Consider the following 20,787-nt stretch of genomic DNA (forward strand, 5'->3'; position numbering starts at 1 on the left):
TAACATACACAGAGAGAGGGAGAGAGCCCTGTGGTGAGTGTTAGTGGTGGAGACAGAGTGGATTGGATTCTGTTTTTCATATTGCTCTGTTCTTTCCTCACCCATTCCTTCACCTCAAACACTACCGTGTGTGAACAAAAAGTGAGTATGTTCTAAAAGGCCCCCTTGCGATTAGCTGCATGCATCAAAAACACTCAGCAAACCAGAAAGAGAGACACAGCAAGAAAGACCACTCAGAATGCAGAGAACAAGTGCTCTGTGTACAGGTATGTGTTTGAGCGTTTCAGTGACAGATTGCATATGTCAGCAGAACCATCTCTCTCTCGTAGAAAGCCTCTGGTTCCCCTGGTCTCTCTCTCTCTCTCTCTCTCTCTCTCTCTCTCTCGTCTGCCAGGGCAGGGAGACTAAGGCCTTGTCTTGTTACTACAGAGTACAGACACATCATCTCTTAAGGGAGCTCTGGGGGTCTTCACACAGCTCAGACTGCCTTCAATAATTCAACACCCACCACTACTATCAACAAAGACTGAGCTTTTCACAGAAATGATGGGGGCAAAACCAAAAGGCAGGAATGGAAAGAGCCAAAGTGCAAAGCTGTTGCTGAGCTGAGCTTCATTTGGGAGAAGTGAGCAGTCAGCATTATAGTGGGTTGGGCTGTGGCGGGGAGTGAAAGCACAGTGTGTGTGGATGTGTGCAGGATTCTAAACAACCTCTTTGCAGTTATAGCTGCCAACACATCAAAAGGAACAGAGATGATGACAAAAACAAATCAAGAGGACATTATGAACTGTAAGTGTTGAACAAATTATTAAACATGGCAAGAAAACATATGCTGATCAGATGCCTTTGGTTCATTAGTGAGTGAGTGAGAGCGAGAGAGAGGTTGTACCTTGGGTCTGGGAGGTTCATTGGTGGGCATGCTCTCCTCCTTGCCATCCATTTTCTGCTTCCCAACAGGAGTCACCATCCCATCCCCAGCCATCCCCATGGGCCCTACACAGAAGAAAATGGAGGGAAGAATCAATTAAAGATTTTCACACATTTTAAAGTAAATTTCCAGTGTTTACAGATTTCTATGAAATATGACCTGTTATTACTTACAGTACGAGTGAAAGTTTCCTTCCAAAATGTTTTATTTAAGTATGTTAAAAAGCTGCTTTTCTGTGTTGAAATGGAGTGGGCGTACCACAACAACAGAATGGTGTGGGCGTATACCGGTCATAAAAAATATAGATCGCTGATTGGCCAGCTCATCCTCCTCTAGACCGCTGATGGCCAGCTCATCCTCCACAGGAGTATGACATCATACTCTATGAGGAAATAGCAAAAAATAAAAATAAACGGTCTGTTTGAGATACAAGTTTGAGGTGTTTTTTGGTGTTTTTTTCTCCAATTTATGCTTTGACCACAAATACGCGAGTATAGAACGAGTCAACAACATTATTTGGGCATAAGTTAACAGAACATTCCCTTTTAAAAGTCAGATTTGCAGTGGACAGTTCATTTAAAAGGCATTGGTGCATCATGAGTGAATTGCCCCTCTGGGATAATAAGGACTCTACTCTGCTCTGGCATTGGTGCATCATGAGTGCACCAGACAAACTTTTGAATGAAACATATGAGTGCATAATGAATGGATGTTCACACCTGGGGGTACTTGGTCTATCCACAGGGGGTACTTGAGAAGACTGATGAGACCATAGGTCTACTGGTTAAATGTACATGAGTGGGTACTTCAGGGCTACTCCGGGCAGAGCTAAATTCAGTTTGTGCGACAGTAACTGAAGAAGTTTGGGAACCACTGGCCTAGTGTATGAGGAGCAATCTTCACATAGCATGTACATAAGGAGTCGATGGGGGTATTAGTCATTGTAGCCATTGTGCTACATCTTGTCTCTGAAATATGCGCACACAGAGCCAAATGATGAGCTGTTCTGAAGCCAAAGAACAGTTCTGGATAATGGAGAAAGTATTATCAAAATGTCTGTCTCTCTGGGGAGATGGAACACGTCCTTTCTATCTCCAAGGTCCTCTTCCAGGGATTCTTCTCAAAAGGAATAAAGGCAAAATAAACGAATAAAAATGAAGAAGGCATTGCTTGAGATTAAAAAAGCCTTTAAATGAAAAGCCATTGCACTCTCTCGGCCTTGCTGACTATATATCTTACGCTTTTGTCTAACATTGAATAGGTATTTCAGCACCACAAATATAAATTCTGCTCTCGCAATGTTTATGAACTGGTAGACGTAAAGATGATATTAACATTTTTGATATCTTAGGTAACATCTTTCAAAAGTTCTTGGTAGAAATGAATAATATCTTGAAGACTACTTTCCGAGTGCGGACTGAATAAGCATTTTCCTATTGAGAAGAAAGTGTCCCTACATGCCAAGAGTCCCAAGGTTTGTCCCTTTATTTCTCAGCTCGGCGCTCAGCACTATGTGAAACTAATAGCTTTTTACCAACCCCAGGGGCAGCTGAGATGAGTTTTTAAGAACCTTGGCACTCTAATTCATTTGAAGTCTTCCAAATGTCATGCAGCCTGATATTTAGTTTTGTAAGGCTGAGCAGAAAGCTCTTTTCATATAGAGCCTTGCATTCTCCGAGGTGTGTTTAGCACAATGTGGAGGGGTGAAGGGCAAGAGAGAGCAAGAGAAAGGGGCACACTGCATTAATCTGTTCTCAGGAGGGCCAACAGAACAAGAAAAATAACAGAACAGAGCTGTCTGCAGGAAATAAAACATCTTCAGAACAGTAACCATCTCTGTATACAAAATAAAAATACAGAAATATTACATTTACACAAGTATTCAGACCCTTTACTCAGTACTTTGTTAAAGCACCTTTGGCAGCGATGACAGCCTCGAGTCTTCTTGGGTATGACGCAACAAGCTTGGCACACCTGTATTTGGGGAGTTACTCACATTCTTCTCTGCAGATCCTCTCAAGCTCTGTCAGGTTGGATGGGGAGCATCGCTGCACAGCTATTTTGAGGTCTCTCCAGAGATGCTCGATCGGGTTTAAGTCCGGGCTTTGGCCAGGCCACTCAAGTTCATTCAGAGACCTGTCCTGAAGCCACTCCTGAGTTGTCTTGGCTGTGTGCTTAGGGTAGTGGTCCTGTTGGAAGAACCTTCGCCCCCAGTCTGACGTCCTGATCTCTCTGGAGCAGGTTTTCATCAAGGACCTCTCTGTACTTTGCTCCGTTCATCTTCCCCTCGATCCTGACTAGTCTCCCAGTCCCTGCCGTTGCATTCAGGCCAAAGAGTTCAATCTTTTCATCAGATCAGAGAATCTTGCTTCTCATGGTCTGAGAGTCTTTAGGTTCCCTTTGGCAAACTCCAAGAGGGCTGTCAAGTGCCTTTTACTGAGGAGTGGCTTCGGTTTGGCCACTCTACCATAAAGGCCTGATTGGTGGAGTGCTGCAGAGATGGTTGTCATTCTGGAAGGTTCTTCCATCTCCACAGAGGAACTCTATAGCTCTGTCAGAGTGACCATCCGGTTCTTGTTTACCTCCCTGACCAAGGCCCTTCTCCTCCAATTGCTCAGTTTGGCCAGGCGACCAGCTCTAGGAAGTCTCTAGGAGTCTTGGTGGTTCCAAACTTCTTCCATTTAAGAATGATGGAGGCCACTGTGTTGTTGGGGACCTTCAATACTGCAGAATGTTTTTGGTACCCTTCCCCAGATCTGTGCCTCGACCCAACCCTGTCTTGGAGCTCTAAGGATAATTCCTTTGACCTCGTGGCTTGGTTTTTGCTCTGACAACTGTGGGACCTTATATAGACAGATGTGTGCCTTTCCAAATTATGTCCAATCAATTACATTTACCACAGGTGGACTCCAATGAAGTTGTAGAAACATCTCAAGGATGATCAATGGAAACAGGATACACCTGAGCTCAACTTCGTGTCTTATAGCAATGGGTCTGAATACTTATGTAAATAAGGTATGTGTTTTTTATTTTTAAAACATTTGCAAAATGTCTAAAAACCTGTTTCCGTTGTGTCATTATGGGGTATTGTGTGTAGATTGCTGTGTTTTTTTCCAATCCATTATAGAAAATATGGCTGTAATGTAACAAAAAATGGAAAAAGTCCAGGGGTCTCAATACTTTCCGAAGGCACAGTATATATGTTTTATTTAACCTTTATTTAACTAGGCAAGTCAGTTAAGAACAAATTCTCATTTACAATGACGACCTACCCTGGCCAAACCCTCCCCGAACCCAGACAACGCCCGCCCTATGGGACTCCGATCACGACCGGTATGTGACACCGCCCGGTATTGAACCAGGGTCTGTATTGATGCCTCTAGCACTGCGATGCAGTGCCTTAGACCGCTGCAACACCCGGGAGACACTCCATCACTCTCCTTCTTGGTCAAATAGCCCTTACTCAGCCTGGAGGTATGGGTCATTGTCCTGTTGAAAAACAAATGATAAGCGCAAACCAGATGGGATGGCATATCGCTGCAGAATGCTGTGGTAGCCATGCTGGTTAAGTGTGCCTTGAATTCTAAATAAATCACTGACAGTGTCACCAGCAAAGTACCCCCAAACCATCACACCTCCTCCTCCATGCTTCATGGTGGGAACATCACATGCGGAGATCATCCGTTCACCTACTCTGCAGCTCACAAAGACACGGCGGTTGGAACAAAAAGACTCACATTTTTACTTGCTGGTCTAATGTCCATTGCACGCATTTCTTGGCACAAGTAAGTCTCTTCTTATTGGTGTCCTTTAGTAGTGGTTTCTTTTCAGCAATTCAACCATGAAGGCCTGATTCACGCAGTCTCCTCTGAACAGTTGATGTTGAGATGTGTCTGTTACTTAAACTCTGTGAAGCATTTATTTGGGCTGCAATTTCTGAGGCTGGTAACTCTAATGAACTTATCCTCTGCAGCAGAGGTAACTCTGGGTCTTCCTTTCCTGTGGCGGTCCTCATGAGAGCCAGTTTCATCATAGCGCTTGATGGTTTTTGCGACTGCACTTAAAGAAACGTTCAAAGTTATTGAAATGTTCCTCATTGACTGACCTTCATGTCTTAAAGTAATGACAGACTGTTGTTTTTTTCTTATTATTTGAGCTGTTCTTGCCATAATATACCACCCCCACCTCATCACAACACAACTGATTGGCTCAAACGCATTAAGGAAAGAAATTCCACAATTAACTTTTAACAAGGCACACCTGTTAATTGAAATGCATTCAAGGTGACCACATCATGAAGCTGGTTGAGAGAATGCTAAGAGAATGCCAAGAGTGTGCAAAGCTGTCATCAAGGGTGGCTACTTTGAAGAATCTAAAATCTATTTTGATTTGTTTAAACACTTTTTGGTTAATACATGATGTCATGTGTGTTATTTTGTAGTTTTGATGTTCACTATTATTCTTCACTATGACCCTTGAATGAGTAGATTTGTCCAAACTTTTGACTGGTACTGTATATATTTATTTTTTATTCTTTTTACTTTTCATCATTGGAAAAAGGTTTGTCAGCAAGCCTTTAACTGTAAAGTCTACACCAGTTGTATTCGACGCATGTGATACATAACATTCAATTTGATTTGTTGTTGGAAGTCTGTCAAACTGAAGGCTATAGAAGACTCAACTTAATCTCACAACCATTTTAGACAATTGTTCACTACTTTGGTTGCTGTTGGGTACCTTGTTGGCCTGTCCAGGTCTTACCTGAGGGTGGCATATTGTAGGGGGGACCCTGTGGCATGCCAATGCCTGAGTTGTTGCCCTGTGACTGGTTGATGGGGGGCACAATCTGGTTTATGCTAGGGCCTGGGTAGCTGCCCTGTCTGGGACACAGAGAGAGAGAGACAAGAGCTGGTTAGAGAGGAAAGACCCAGCTACATGGTGTGGAGAGCAATTAGTTGGCTTTTGACATGGTAGTAGAAAAGACTCCGTAATAGATTAGACTTTCTGCCTCTATTGCAAAGCTATAAGGCCATGCCAGGTAGAGGATATACCCATACGTTTCAGTAAACCATCATCCTGAAAATGTATGGGCGCATTTCGTAGAAAAAAACAGAATCTCTCTTTAAAAGCAAGTGTGTGTGAGTCACAGCCGAATAGAAAGCTGTTTCATCCTCCTATCCTTCCTCTCATCCCTTGCAAATCCCTCACCCCTCCTCTCCTCAGCCCTCTTCCCTCCTTCCCTCCTCTCCCCATGAAGTCATAATTTAACTAATTAAGGTGTGCTTCTGGAAAGGATCATGTTATTTGTTGCTATGGCGACGGCTGAAATCAATCCCGTTCTTTTCTCCTTGCCTCGTCGCATCACGGCGTGTTGGGAGGACATCAGAGGGCTTATCAGCAACCTGCTGAACCAGCGTCACACACAGCAGACAGACGGTCACTGTCACCGCTCCATACCCTGTGCCCTGTACAATGCTAGCTCTGTACCAGCCCTGTACCAACTCAACAGACATCGCACCAGGATGGATAGCAGTTGGACCATCTCTACTTCCTGCTGGTCCAAATAATCCCTTGGATAACGAGAGAACAGGAAAAGGAGAGTGAGAGAAGTGGCAGAGGGGGGGGGGTGAGAGAGAGAGGGGTAGGAGTACAGAAGATCCCCTCATCTGTTGTGGATCATTTCCTTGAAGTGGCGAGAGAGTAGAGCAGACTAGAAAGGGTATTTAAGGAGCATGGCGTAAAGGGTTGACAGTAATAGTAGCAGTAGCAGTAGTGGGGGTAGCGTTGTGTTAAAATGCCACACTGACAAGGTCATAGTAATTGCCTTTCTGTCTGGAGGGCAATCCTACATCCTACATTCATCTCAACACTGTGATCACAAGGACAAAAAAACAAAGCAAACACTCAATCCGGATTTGTGTCAGTCAGTCAAAAGAGCTGAACTTCCCCAAGCAGAGGAGGACAACAATGTATTGGATGTGTGACAGTGACTAACCAGGCAGAAGGAGGGATGGGTTTGAGATTATTGGGAGGTTTATCCTCTCACAGATGTAATTAGTCATAGAGCATGTGTGATGATACATATGTAATCCCTCTATGGGCCTGGGCTCACAGGAAAAAACATGGCTCACAGACAACAACATACACTGATATCCATCAAATCCTGCCTGTTATAGACTGTTTTCTTGGCAGCACTTTGTTTGACAGTACTGTTTTACGATGGGATTTGCTGGGTATTTCCAAGGAAATAATGTGGTATCATTGGGTACTGTCTGTTACTTCAAAGAATTCAACACAATCGGTAGCTAACATGGTGACATTGCCACCTCGTGTCAGAGTATATCGCTTCAGTTCCGTAAAGTGCTATTTCTCCCTACTGCATCCACACCCTACATCGCCCCACATACAACAAAAATCCCAGCGCCAGTGCTGACGAGAATAATGTAGTAAAAAACATCAACAACAACAAGAAAGTGGAGTTCGACTGTGGGGCTAGTCCATTATTACAAATTCATGTAATAAAAAAAGCCCATTAGGAAACACTTGATGGAGGGAACGCAGGCCGTTTAATCACACTTAATGTATGCATGTGCTGCTATCAAAAAAGGCACAGCACATTTATCTTGCTCTCGGGCACCTTCGCTGGGGGAAAAAAAACCTGTTGCCGCAGAGAACGATGGGAAAGCAGAAAGGGAGGGAGAGGCGGAAGGATGGAGAGGGAAAGAGAGGCGAAACGCAGCAAGAGGGGAGTGGGAGAAAGCGAAAAGGAGAAAAACAAGAGGGAGAGGATAAATAGAGAGATGAGAGAGCAGAGAGAGGAAAAGATAGTGAAGAGAGAGGGAGTGTGTCCCGGGTGAGACTGTGGGGGGCGTATTTCCAGCTCACAGCGCAGGCTGTACCATCCAGTCATCATTGTAGCGTAATCATTGTATCGTGAGCTGAGCTAGGGGACGGTTGAGGGGAATCTGAGCTCCTCTAATTGAGAAGGATAAAACCCAGCCCCACCCTCTATTGTTTTTTCTCTCTCTCTCTCTCTCTCTCTCTCTCTCTCTCTCTCTCTCTCTCTCTCTCTCTCTCTCTCTCTCTCTCTCTCTCTCTCTCTCTCTCTCTCTCTCTCTCTCTCTCTCTCTCTCTCTCTCTCTCTCTCTCTCTCTCTCTCTCTCTCTCTCTCTCTCTCTCTCTCTCTCTCTCTCTCTCTCTCTCTCTCTCTCTCTCTCTCTCTCTCTCTCTCTCTCTCTCTCGTGTGGGAGAACACAGCTGTTTTGTTGTGCTCTGTTCTCAAAAAGATACTGCTGATTTGACACTGCTTTCAATTGAATCTGTGAGCCAGCAAGTTGTAACATGAATATGGCCAGATGAAATCAGGAAAAACGAATAAAATAAACCATAAAATGTGGATTTAGTTTTAGCCCAGAAACAAGATAGGCAGAAAACATTACTACCAGCGCAAACCATTATGAGTAATGCTCTCATGGGGTGTTAGCCACATTTAGAGCCTCTTGAAATATTCTGAGGGAAATAATATGTGCTTTGAATCACTTCAGCAGATAAATAGATTAGTAATCACTGTTCTATTTAAATGACTAGCCCTGTAGTCAGTCCCAGTCCCAGTCTTGTCGCCCTCCCTGCCTGCCTGTCTCTCTGTCTCCCCTCATCCCCCTGCATGGAACTCTGCTGTCTGTCCTTAGTATTCTGTCCACATGTGTGAAGGACATCTGAGGAGGCCTGTCTCTGAGCACGGCTGGGGAGAGAAAGGGAGAGAGGGCCGTTGCCAAGGGCTGCCATGGTTACCGGGTGCCAGACAGCCAGCTGCAGTCACACACACAGCTCCATGCCAGACCAGCACTACAGCACAAAGTCCCCTTCCTGCCTGTCCACTGCAAACACTCACTGCTACAACAGGGAGTGAATTCTGTGTGGCAGGAGAAAATAGGGGTACTAAGGTACTGCCACCATCCAGACCCTATCATTACCCAGCCCCACCACCCTCCAACAACCCTGCCTGGTGAGAGAGAGAGAGAGAGAGAGAGAGAGAGAGAGAGAGAGAGAGAGAGGGAGAGAAAAAGAGAGAGAGAGAGAGAGAGAGAGAGAGAGAGAGAGAGAGAGAGAGAGAGAGAGAGAGAGAGAGAGAGAGAGAGAGAGAGAGAGAGAGAGAGAGAGAGAGAGAGAGAGAGAGAGAGAGAGAGAGAGGGGGAGAGAGAGCGGGAGAGGGGGAGAGAGAGAGGGAGAGAGAGAGAGAAAGAGAGAGAAAGAGAGAGAAAGAGAGAGAAAGAGAGAGAGGGAGAGAGAGGGAGAGAGAAAAGGAGAGAGAGAGAGAAAAAAAGAGAGAGAGAGGGAGAGAGAAAGAGAGAGAGGGGGGGGGGGGTCTGCATGGTGTAGTCAGTGGGAGGGTATGAACAATATGAATTATATATGGGCACAATCTGCTCTCAAGGAAGCTCCCTCTCAGCCACAGCTCCATTCCAAGCAGCCAGCTCAGCTAGCGCCTGCCTACCTGACTCAACCCAAACAGAATCAAAAATAAACAATGAATGAAAGGACAGCCTTTTAACACATTCAATCCTGAGAAAAGCCCCCCTCCCCCTTACATCAAACAGTTCTGAAGGGAGAGAAGCCATTTATTAAAGCCTAGCTGGAACTGATGCCAAGGCTGCCTGTGAGCCACAACGCTGGCGGCAACAGCAATGCATTCTTGACATTCAAGCAGCTCTTATTTATTTAGTAAATTTACTTACTAAGGAGGTCAGAAATGAATTATTTGGCGAGGATTTACCCCTAAGCGCTCTTCTCTGTCGCTTTCTCTCTTTCCATTTCTTTAATTTATTTTTCTTTTAAACATGCTTTTCTCTAAGTGCTTATTTTCTACAAGCCGTGTTTCTGTAGCTCCAGGGACAGCTACCAAAGTCATTTGAAAAAATACTTTCTGTCTTCAGCCAACAGAGCCAGGAGAACACCTAGCTTCCTAATACTTACTCTCTGGTTCTGTTCTCCAATTCCCAACACCAGTGTTCACTCAAGAGACTTTACTCCTATTTCCAATCATTGATCCAAACCAAGTCACAAGTCGTGCAAAGGTATCATCTCAACTTAAAACCTCAACATAACCCGATTCAAACCCAAGTGCCTTTGATAGACTTACATTACTGACAGCAAGTTTACAGTCTTTAATATACAAACATAATATTATTCTAAATGTCAGCCAATCAGACCAAGTATGGGTGTTTTGGTGATTTGATCATGAAAATGGGAAATCATGTATAATTCAAATCACTTAAGGGAACATCTCTGAGGACTGGGGAAAGCACTAGCTAGCATCCCCATCACACTTATCTAGATGTAATCATAGATCCTCTCCAGCCACAGGATATCATAGTGGCCTTGCTCTGCTCGTTCGGCATTCTTTTCACTCTGCGTAATGAATCTGGAGTAGTCGAGCCCAGGGACAAGGTTCAGGCTGTTGGCCGCTTGTTTTCAGACAGACAACAAGAGGTTTAAATGTTTCACAATGCTGCTCTCCGATCAGAATCAGGACTATAAAAGAGTAAACACTAAACACAGTGATTCAGAGCCTTCAGCTCGCTCCAATTTCCCCTTAATCTTCCTCAGCTGTTCAGAGGACGAGAACAAAACAGAACAAGGGTTGAGAAACAGAGATAAACAATAGGAGATGTGGGGGGGAGGTCCACAATCCTCCTAAATCGGTCCCCCTGCCTTCCCTTCCTGTTTTCTCCATGGCAACACCATGCACGTGCAGCCGCAGAGCAGGGGGCTGTCAGCTCTCTGCCTCCTCAAAGTCAGCTGGAAGAGTCAGTAGAGCTGCCCTCTAACACACAGACACACATAGACACACACACACTCTCTCCTTCCCTCTCTGTTTCCATCAGACAGCACTAATTGCATTCTCAGCCAGCCTCAGACCATTTTGGTTTTTGTATACCTTTATTTAATTAGGCAAGTCAGTTAATAACACATTCTTATTTTCAATGACAGCCTAGGAACAGTGGGTTAACTGCCTTGTTCAGGGGCAGAATGACAGATTTGTACCTTGTCGGCCTGGGGATTCGATCTTGCAACCTTTCAGTTACTAGGCCAACGCTCTAACCACTAGGCTACTTGCCGACCATCTCCACATCTAGGGACAAACTGAGAGGCACAAAGTATTTTCATACAGTGCTTTTCTATGTAGGGGGACCTAGTATTCACAGCATGTATGTAAGTACAGTTGAAGTCGGAAGTTTACATACAGATTAGCCAAGTACATTTAAACTCAGTTTTTCACAATTCCTGACATTAATACGAGTAAAAATGTCCTGTCTTAGGTCAGTTAGGATCAGCACTTTATTTTAAGAATGTGAAATGTCAGAATAATAGTAGAGAGAATGATTTATTTCAGCTTTATATTTATCAAAATTCACCCAACTTATTGTGGGAAGCTTGTGGAAGTCTACCTGAAACGTTTGACCCAAGTTAAACAATTTAAAGGCAATGCTACCAAATACTAATTGAGTGTATGTAAACTTCTGACCCACTGGAATTGTGAAATAATCTGTCTGTAAACAATTGTTGGAAAAATTACTTGTGTCGTGCACAAAGTAGATGTCCGAACCGACTTGCCAAAACTATAGTTTGTTAACAAGAAATCTGTGGAGTGTATGTAACTTCAGACTTCAACTGTGTGTATGCTATAATATGGACTAGGAGAGCAACTGGAAGAGACCATTTCTGAAGGCCTGGATGAGTGGTGATGAGAAAGAAAGAGGACAGGGCTGAGGGAGGGAGGGAGGGAGGGAGGGAGGGAGGGAGGGAGGGAGGGAGGGAGTAACTGTGCTGAAAGAGGGGACAGGTGAGGATGACAGAAAAACTGTGGTGGAGTGGTTAAGAGAGTCAGTTAGGCAAAGACAATGCCTCCCACCCTCCCGCCCTCTCCTGCCAGCCTCTCTCACCGTGGGCCTATGTCTGGGTGTCTGGTAGAATGGCAGTGGAGATTGACAGGCTTTGTGATGTGCCCCAGCAGTATGCATCATGTTGTGCCACTTCTTATTGACAGTGAAGATGTCTGTTAATGGCTCCTTCAGCATTTACATAGTCTGTCTGCAGCGCTCTCCTGACCATTAATCACAGTGTCAACCAATGCAGACAAAGACAGGATTCTCCAAATGCCAACCGGCCCCATGATGCATCACCGTCGACCATGGTGGGCGCTCTCGCCACAGAGAAATGCATGTTAACCAATTCAACATGGAGAGGGATTCATTTGTCATTATTAACACACTTGGGGATGATGCTGACTCTCTGTTTCACTCTCAAAAGAAAGCCACGTAAGGGAACTCTTTGTTTGTTTGTTTGTGATATTACTTATGAGCGATGTCGAGATTCAACTGAAACTGGCAGGCCGTTGTCTATAGTTCTATTTAGAGTTCTGATATCCCACCATGAGATGAATGGAGCACTGTGGTGGTCATCAAAAAGTTATGGCTGGCCTCTGAACAAACTAAACCTAATGAATCTCAAGAGGGTTGAAACCTCCAGATTTGCTCAAAACAACATATTGCTTGGGGGTTGAAAGGGAGTTAAGAAAGCGATGCAAATTTAGCAAGAGTTGGCAACAGAAAGCTAAATACAGGTTAGCAGTTATTCAACCAGTGAAATCCCTCATGAGCAATTTCAGCCAGTGATGCTATCTTTGGCCAGATTAGTTTAGGTGTCAGGTAGGTGCAATATCACCCATAATGAGCATCAAATGAGCACATTTTCAGGATGAACAGTGACAGGTTAGGGTTAGTGGTTTGGAGATGGTGCTTGGTTGACCTACCCGTGTTGCTGAGAATGAGGGGTGTTGTAGTTGGGGTGGGGAGGTTGGAGAGGAGGAGGAGGAGGAGGAGGGGTGGGTGTGGTGGGGAGAGGGGGCAGGGGACTGGGTCCAGAAGAGGTGTGGAGGGCTGTGGACCTCACATAGGGAGGTCTACTGCAGAGGGAAACAAGAGTTTGAGGGAAAGTGCTAAACAAATGGCATTCATTCAACCCAAGGAACACTGCAGTGAGGTGTGGTCAGTGCCTACCCTGTGAAAATGAATAAACAATTATTTTTTATATATATATATTATCAATAATCATTTTGTCATCATGTTTTTTCTCCATAATAAAATCAATTTCTGAACTAGTTCTTACTACCCACATCTGCAGTAATCTGGTACAGTACACAATGAGGCCAGGGGAAAGGCAGCCTCGCTGTGTGTCTTTCTCCAGCCCTTTAAACTCCAAACTCAATGCAAGGCATGACTTGCGCATGCGTGTTTCTACCACATACTGCCAGCTAACGGACCCCAAAAGGCAGGCAGAGAGCTTCGCTGTCTTTCATGTGGCAATATGTCCCATTCATTATTGCACTCAAATGATACAGGTGAATGCGTATTGGAGTGAAAAAAGTAATGGGACAGGCAGGAGGACAAGCCGGACTCGCTCCTGCCTGTGGACGTCATACGTCATCAGCCGCCTTTTGGCTATTACGTTCATTTTACTACTAGTTAAAGTAAGCTGATCAGAATGGCATATTGCATCGGAAACAGTTTTTAAAGTTGATTTTCTAGCTTAACCGGGGGTGATAAGGAATAGAAGACCAACACCTGAGCTTAGGGACCGACATCAAAGGAAGGGACAGAAAATAACCCGGTCATTTCAATCTGATTGTTATCAACGGAAAGACTGGCTCTGTGGCTGCGCTGCTAGCAGCCAACTCTACCGCTTCCCGTCTGCTGTTCTCCACCAGCGACAGCGTGCGGACAAGAGACAGCTACTGCCTATAGCACTCAACAAGCATGTGAAATCGGTGTCTCACATCCAAAGCCAGATAGCTCTTAAGACATTTGGCAGCTCACGGATAGATCTGGCATTGAATGAACAACGGAGATTGAACATCAGCATGCACAAGGCCAAGGTAAAAGAGAACCGTGATTTTGAAAGCCCTAGCTAATTCATTCTACACATTCTACCTATTGTAGGGATTTTCAATTACACTGACGTGCACTTCCATGTTCTGCAGAACAAAGTGATGGATATGAGTTTCTGCAGCGACAAGACTTTGATAGTTTCTATGAGTGATTCGAGCAGAAATGCAATGAACTGGGCCTGGCAGAAAGCGAAACTCGTAGTAAACGGGGTGAATTTACTACAAAATACTGGACAATAACAATTTTCAGATGAGAGCCAGGTTTGAGCACTTTGGTGAACTTAATTTCCTTAGTGACCTGGAATAAAATCTAAACAATGTCACAAAAGTTTGACACCGGCAAACGAGAACCTGTCCAAATATGCCAAGTATTCGTTAGACTTAAGGCTGATCTTGTTGGATTGTACAGTTCACAAATGGTACGAGACAAATCCCAGAGGTGACAAAGTTAATGCAGCTGGTCCTCACTATACCAGCCACAACAGCATCCGGTCAAAAAGGACAACTTTCATCCCTTGCCATCATCTCCATCGCATCGAGACCGAGATACTTATTATTATTTATTTTTTGTAACTTTTTATTGGTATTTACTTTCACAGTTACAGTAAACAATGTTTGAAATACATTACATTAAACTTGTTGTTTTATACATTCAATATACCATAGGAACATGCTTCTTGAATGAGGTAGAAATGTATACGCCCACATGAATATATAAAATACTTAAGTAATACTTTCAAAACAAAACATACATTAAAAACAAAAAAGTGCACAAAAAAAATAAAACATGGCTAGTCTTCAAAACGAAAAGAAGAATTATAATAATAACACAGGCTAATATTAAACACTCACAAAAGTAGATCAATTAAATACAAAGCTTAGGTAGGCAGTTTACTGTAGAGTAGAGGGAAATTGCAGTGTCTCTACATAGGTAAAGAAAGGTTGCCACATTCGGTAGAATTGGCAGAAAAACCCCCGTAGGGTATATTTTATCTTCTCCAATTTACTAAAGTGTAAGACATCTTTAATCCACACATGAGAGTGAGGAGAGGGCAACTTCCACAGAAGTAAAATCAACCTACTTGCCAACAAACTCACAAAGGCTACAAAGTCAGATGTGTATTTTGGTAGTGTTATAGTATTTGTTATATATATATATATATTTTATTTCACCTTTATTTAACCAGGTAGGCCAGTTGAGAACAAGTTCTCATTTACAACTGCGACCTGGCCAAGATAAAGCAAAGCAGTGCGACAAAAACAACAACACAGAGTTACACATGGGATAAACAAACGTACAGTCAATAACACAACAGAAAAATCTATATACAGTGTGTGCAAATGTAGTACGATTAGGGAGGTAAGGCAACAAATAGGCCACAGTGGCGAAATAATAACAAATTAGCTATTAACACTGGAGTGATAGATGTGAAGATGATGATGTGCAAGTAGAGATACTGGAGTGCAAAAGAGCAAAAATAAATAACGATATGGGGATGAGGTAGTTGGATGGGCTATTTACAGATGGGCTGTGTACAGGTACAGTGATCGGTAAGCTGCTCTGACAGATGATGCTTAAAGTTAGTGAGGGAGATATAAGTCTCCAGCTTCAGTGATTTTTGCAATTTGTTCCAGTCATTGATGGTTGAAATGGTTTGAGATGTGGTTTGAATTTGGCGCCCTCTATTTTCACTGGTAGTTGTCATATCGATCCCGGTATCGGGATTGCAGCCATAACAGGTTAAAGCGTGGTCGCAAATGGGTCTTCCAAATGGACAATGACCCCAAGCGTACTTCCAAAGTTGTGGCAAATTGGCTTAAGGAAAGCAAAGTCAAGGCATTGGAGTGGCCATCACAAAGCCCTGACCTCAATCCTACAGAAAATGTGTAGGCAGAACTGAAAAAGCGTGTGTGAGCAAGGAGGCCTACAAACCTGACTCAGTTACACCAGCTCTGTCAGGAGGAATGGGCCAAAATTCCCCCAGCTTATTGTGGGAAGCTTGTGGAAGGCTACCTGAAATGTTTGACCCAAGTTAAACAATTTAAAGGCAATGCTACCAATTACTAATTGAGTGTATGTAAACTTCCGACTTCAACTTCTGATTTCAACTTCTGACTTCCTAGTAAACATTTCCTTGGCCCAGGCTACTGTTGATTGCGAAGATGGAGGCCTTTTTAATTGAAGTAAAACAAAAGTTAGAGTATGCCTATGGTGAAAAGCCTACTAGGCAGGGCTCCAGACTGCGAGCATTTAGTCACATTTGGCAACCCTTTGACTTGGCTGTGCAGGAAAAACATGTATTGGTTGCATCGGTGTGGGCTGCACATTCATTCACCTAACTAAAAACGTGCTATTTTTTAGAAGGCTAAAACCATGATTTGGCCAAACATTAAAGTACGTTATCTTCATGAATCCTGTAATAAAAGTGTCTGCTTGCCTGCCCCTGTGCCTGTTAGGCTGGAGCCTGCTGCTGTGTCGAGCGAGCTACTCTTTCTTTCCCGGTGGAAAAAATGCTTAGGGAGAAAGAAAAGTGTTCTGATTGTATAACATTTTTAAATCCAATTGCTGGGAAAACACAGCTATCCTGTTGTCACAGATGGGGATAGGATGTTCTCATCTTTCTGTAGGTATACTTGTTATTGCTCAACTCTCAATTATGAGCTCAATAGCAACTACAAAGATATTTGATATGGCTTTGAGATACGAAACGCGAAATGGCCATTGTGATTGCATATGGATCGGGGGGGGGCAGAGTGGACAGTAAACAGCATATCTTGATGACCTGAATAATGGCCAAGTCTACCTTGTTCCCTGCTTGTCTGAATCGCTTGGAAGTAACAAACACAATTCCTCCAACACCTATCGGAAACTGCTAAGCTACACTACATAACCAAAAGTATGTGGACTGGACACCTGTTCCTCGAGCATCTCATTTCAAAATCATGGAGTTGATCCCCCCTTTGCTGCTATAACAGCATCCACTATCTTGGGAATGCTTTCAACTAGATGATGGAACATTGCTGAGGGGACGTGCTTCCATTCAGCCACAAGAGCATTAGTGAGGTCGGGCACTGATGTTGGGCGGTTAGGCCTGGCTCGCAGTCAGCGTTCCAATTCATCCCAAAAGTGTTTGACGGGGTTAAGGTCAGGGCTCTGTGCAGACCAGTCAAGTTCTTCCACACCGATCTCGACAAACCATTTCTGTATGGACATCACTTTGTGCACTGGGGCACTGTCATGCTGAAACAGGAAAGGGCCTTTCCCAAACTGTTGCCACAAAGTTGGAAGCACAGACTCATCTAGAATGTAATTGTCTGCTATAGCGTTAAGATTTCCCTTCATTGGAACTAAGGGGCCTAGCCTGAATCACAAAAAACAGCTCCAGACCATTATTACTCATCCACCAAACTTTACAGTTGGAACTATGCATTTGGGCAGGTAGCGTTCTCCTGGCATCTGCCAATCCCAGATTTGTTCATCGGACTTCCAGATGGTGAAGTGTGATTCATCACTCCAGAGAACGCGTTTCCACTGCTTCAGACTATTCTCAATTGAATCTTGTCTTTACCAATATGTAAAATTAGTTTCAATTTAGAATGGCCCGTTATCAAATGGGCAGGAACAGGGGCAGGGGGAAAAAGACATCCGTATGAATAGCAAATAGAGGCCGCTTTCCCGCCGGTTTGTTTCTTTAATCATGCCTGGTAGGCTATTCTCCGGTTATTTCACTCCAAGCATCAACCACTGTTTGAGGAGCATGCCTGACTCTCGCTCTGCGATAGGTGATATTCCGTCCAAACTCTGTATGCCATGGGCTCTCCAACCCTGTTCCTGCAGCTACCCAGTGCTTAATTTTGGAAACCAAGTAACATGTTTTTACAACCAAACAAATTAAACTATTGACAGCCCCTGTCTGCGCGCTCGAGAAAGGAATGAAGGAGAAAGAAGAGGAGATGAAGACACACAGTGTTGAGATTTTGCAACTAAAGGTAATGAGTCAGCCTATTAATTATGAAAATATAAAAATGCCCTTTTACTAGGCTATTCAAAATAAAATACAAATTCACTATGATTGTAGGCTAACCATAAGCCACCCTGCACAATCAATGAACCAATAACATTGCCTAGGCCTATATATTCTCGCCTGGACTTATTAGTAGAAAGATTGGAGCATAGCATAAGGTAAACACTCCACCCAGTATGCATAACAATACAGTACACACTCAAAGACAATTACTAGAATTTGCTTAATTTTGGAGCATAGGCTAGACCAATTGTGTACTAAAGACAAATTGATCACCACAGTGAGGTGAGTTTTAAAAGTAAGATAGGCCTACTGTATTGATGAGAAGTGTTTGATGTGATTTTAGATTTAATTTGTATTTAAGTGGTCAGAGTGGTCAGAAGAACAATAGAGCCCTGAATGCCAGACCATCAGAACCTGATGGAGGAACAATAGAGCCCTGAGTACCAGACCATCAGAACCTTATGGAGGAACAATAGAGCCCTGAGTACCAGACCATCAGAACCTGATGGAGGGACAATAGAGCCCTGAATACCAGACCATCAGAAACTGATGGAGGAACAACAGAGCCCTGAGTACCAGACCATCAGAACCTGATGGAGGAACATTAGAGCCCTGAGTACCAGACCATCAGAACCTGATGGAGGGACAATAGAGCCCTGAGTACCAGACCATCAGAACCTGATGGAGGGACAATAGAGCCCTGAATACCAGACCATCAGAACCTGATGGAGGAACAACAGAGCCCTGAGTACCAGACCATCAGAACCTGATGGAGGAACAATAGAGCCCTGAGTACCAGACCATCAGAACCTGATGGAGGGACAATAGAGCCCTGAGTACCAGACCATCAGAACCTGATGGAGGGACAATAGAGCCCTGAATACCAGACCATCAGAACCTGATGGAGGAACAACAGAGCCCTGAGTACCAGACCATCAGAACCTGATGGAGGAACAATAGAGCCCTGAGGTTCTATTGAGGTTTAACCTCTCTACTGAACAGGTTTAACTTCTCTACTGAACAGGTTTAACCTCTCTACTGAACAGGTTTAACCTCTCTACTGAACAGGTTTAACCTCTCTACTGAACAGGTTTAACTTCTCTACTGAACAGGTTTAACCTCTCTACTGAACAGGTTTAACTTCTCTACTGAACAGGTTTAACCTCTCTACTGAACAGGTTTAACCTCTCTACTGAACAGGTTTAACTTCTCTACTGAACAGGTTTAACCTCTCTACTGAACAGGTTTAACCTCTCTACTGAACAGGTTTAACTTCTCTACTGAACAGGTTTAACCTCTCTACTGAACAGGTTTCACTTCTCTACTGAACAGGTTTAACCTCTCTACTGTTAGGAAACCGGATCAGCTCAGGATACCTAAGGCTGAATTAAATTATTTGAATACGCAATTAAGGGAATTAACTGGAATGGTCTTCTGTCCTATACAAATGTGGAAGCTGACAGTCAGATGTTTCTATCCACAATCCAGACTACAATAAATGCCTTCCTAAAGAAAACCAAATCCAAACCTGGCGAAAAGAGCATTCCTCCTTGGCTAAATAGAGAAATCTGGAAACTGATGAAAGAACGAGACCATGACCTAAAAATAGCGTGGAAGTCCAAATTAGAGCATGACAGACATAGGTTTTTACCATGTTGAAAAATAATGTGATGAAAGAAATCAGACAGGCCAAGGCCAACTTTTTTATCAACATAATTAGTGAAGCTAAGGGAAATTCAGACCATAGTAACACTGCAAAAAGACTACAAATCAATGTGAATGGCAGTTTAACACAGGATGCAGGCAAAATAGCAAAATAGCAACAACTCATACTTTGTTGACTCTGTCAAGGTACTGACACAGAACCACTCCACTGTTTTCTTGGTCAGTGACAGTGTATGACACTCACCATAAGGGAGGTTTCTGAGTCAGAGGTGAACAAGGTGATTAGCTCACTAAAGAACTCTAAAGCCAAAGATGTGTTTGGGCTGGACTCTACCTTTAACAACTACAAAGAGTCACTCACTGGCCCCATTACTAAGGTCACCAACACATCTATTGGTCAGAGGGTGTTTCCAAGGGTCTGGAAGTCGGCCATAATAACACCCATCTTTAAATCAGGTGACCCTGCTGACGTGAGTAACTACAGGCCCATTAGTATAATACCTGTTGTGTCGAAGGTTACTGAAAAGTGTGTAGGAGAGTAAACGATGGTCCACCTCAGCAACAGCCCCTTCACAACCCACGCAGTTTGGCTTCAGAGCAAACCACTCCACAGAAACGGACAAAGGGGATGTTGTTGGGGCAGTGTTTATAGACCTAAGGAAAGACTTTGATACTGTTGACCATGAGGGTCTCATCACTAAAACTGTCCAAGTTCAACTTTTCCCCGGATGCCGTGAGATGGATGAAATCATACCTCGGAGGCAGAACTCAGTATGTCAGAGTGAGCAATGACGCTACTGAGGCAGCTATCTATGTATCAGAGGACAAGCTCCAGGTGGTATCCAATTTTTTAAGTACCTTGGCATCATATTTTATTCCAACCTCTCTTTTAAAAAGCAGGTTAAAAAGGTAACTCAAATAACCAAATTCAACCTAGCTAATTTCCGTTACATATGAAATTGTTTGACTATAAAGGCAGCAAAGCTGTAATTCAATGCTATGATACTCCCTCACTTAACATACTGCTTGACTAGTTGGGAACAAGCTTGCCGTACAACATTAAAACCAATTCACTCTGTCTACTGTAAAAACAGGCTCTCAACGTCCTTGATAGAAAGCCCAATAAACATCATCACTGTTACATCCTCAGAAAGCATAAGCTCATTGTCTTGTCCTGCACTGTTGGTTAAGGGCTTGTAAGTAAGCATTTCACGGTAAGG

At 43.6% G+C, this 20,787-nt stretch overlaps 1 protein-coding gene across 1 annotated transcript in view; it reads right to left on the bottom strand.

Moving 5' to 3' along the window:
• LOC139383828 (AT-rich interactive domain-containing protein 1B-like) overlaps nt 1-20,787 on the bottom strand; it is a 225,264-nt gene that overhangs the window by 14,355 nt on the left and 190,122 nt on the right. Inside the window, exons 9-10 of the mRNA XM_071128404.1 lie at nt 5,690-5,808; nt 890-993 (exon numbers count right to left, since the gene is read on the bottom strand). Coding sequence (XP_070984505.1) covers nt 890-993; nt 5,690-5,808 — 223 coding nt within the window. The remainder of the gene's footprint in view (nt 1-889; nt 994-5,689; nt 5,809-20,787) is intronic.

Source organism: Oncorhynchus clarkii, chromosome 25, assembly GCF_045791955.1.
Source record: "Oncorhynchus clarkii lewisi isolate Uvic-CL-2024 chromosome 25, UVic_Ocla_1.0, whole genome shotgun sequence".
Classification (NCBI taxonomy): Eukaryota; Metazoa; Chordata; class Actinopteri; order Salmoniformes; family Salmonidae; genus Oncorhynchus; species Oncorhynchus clarkii.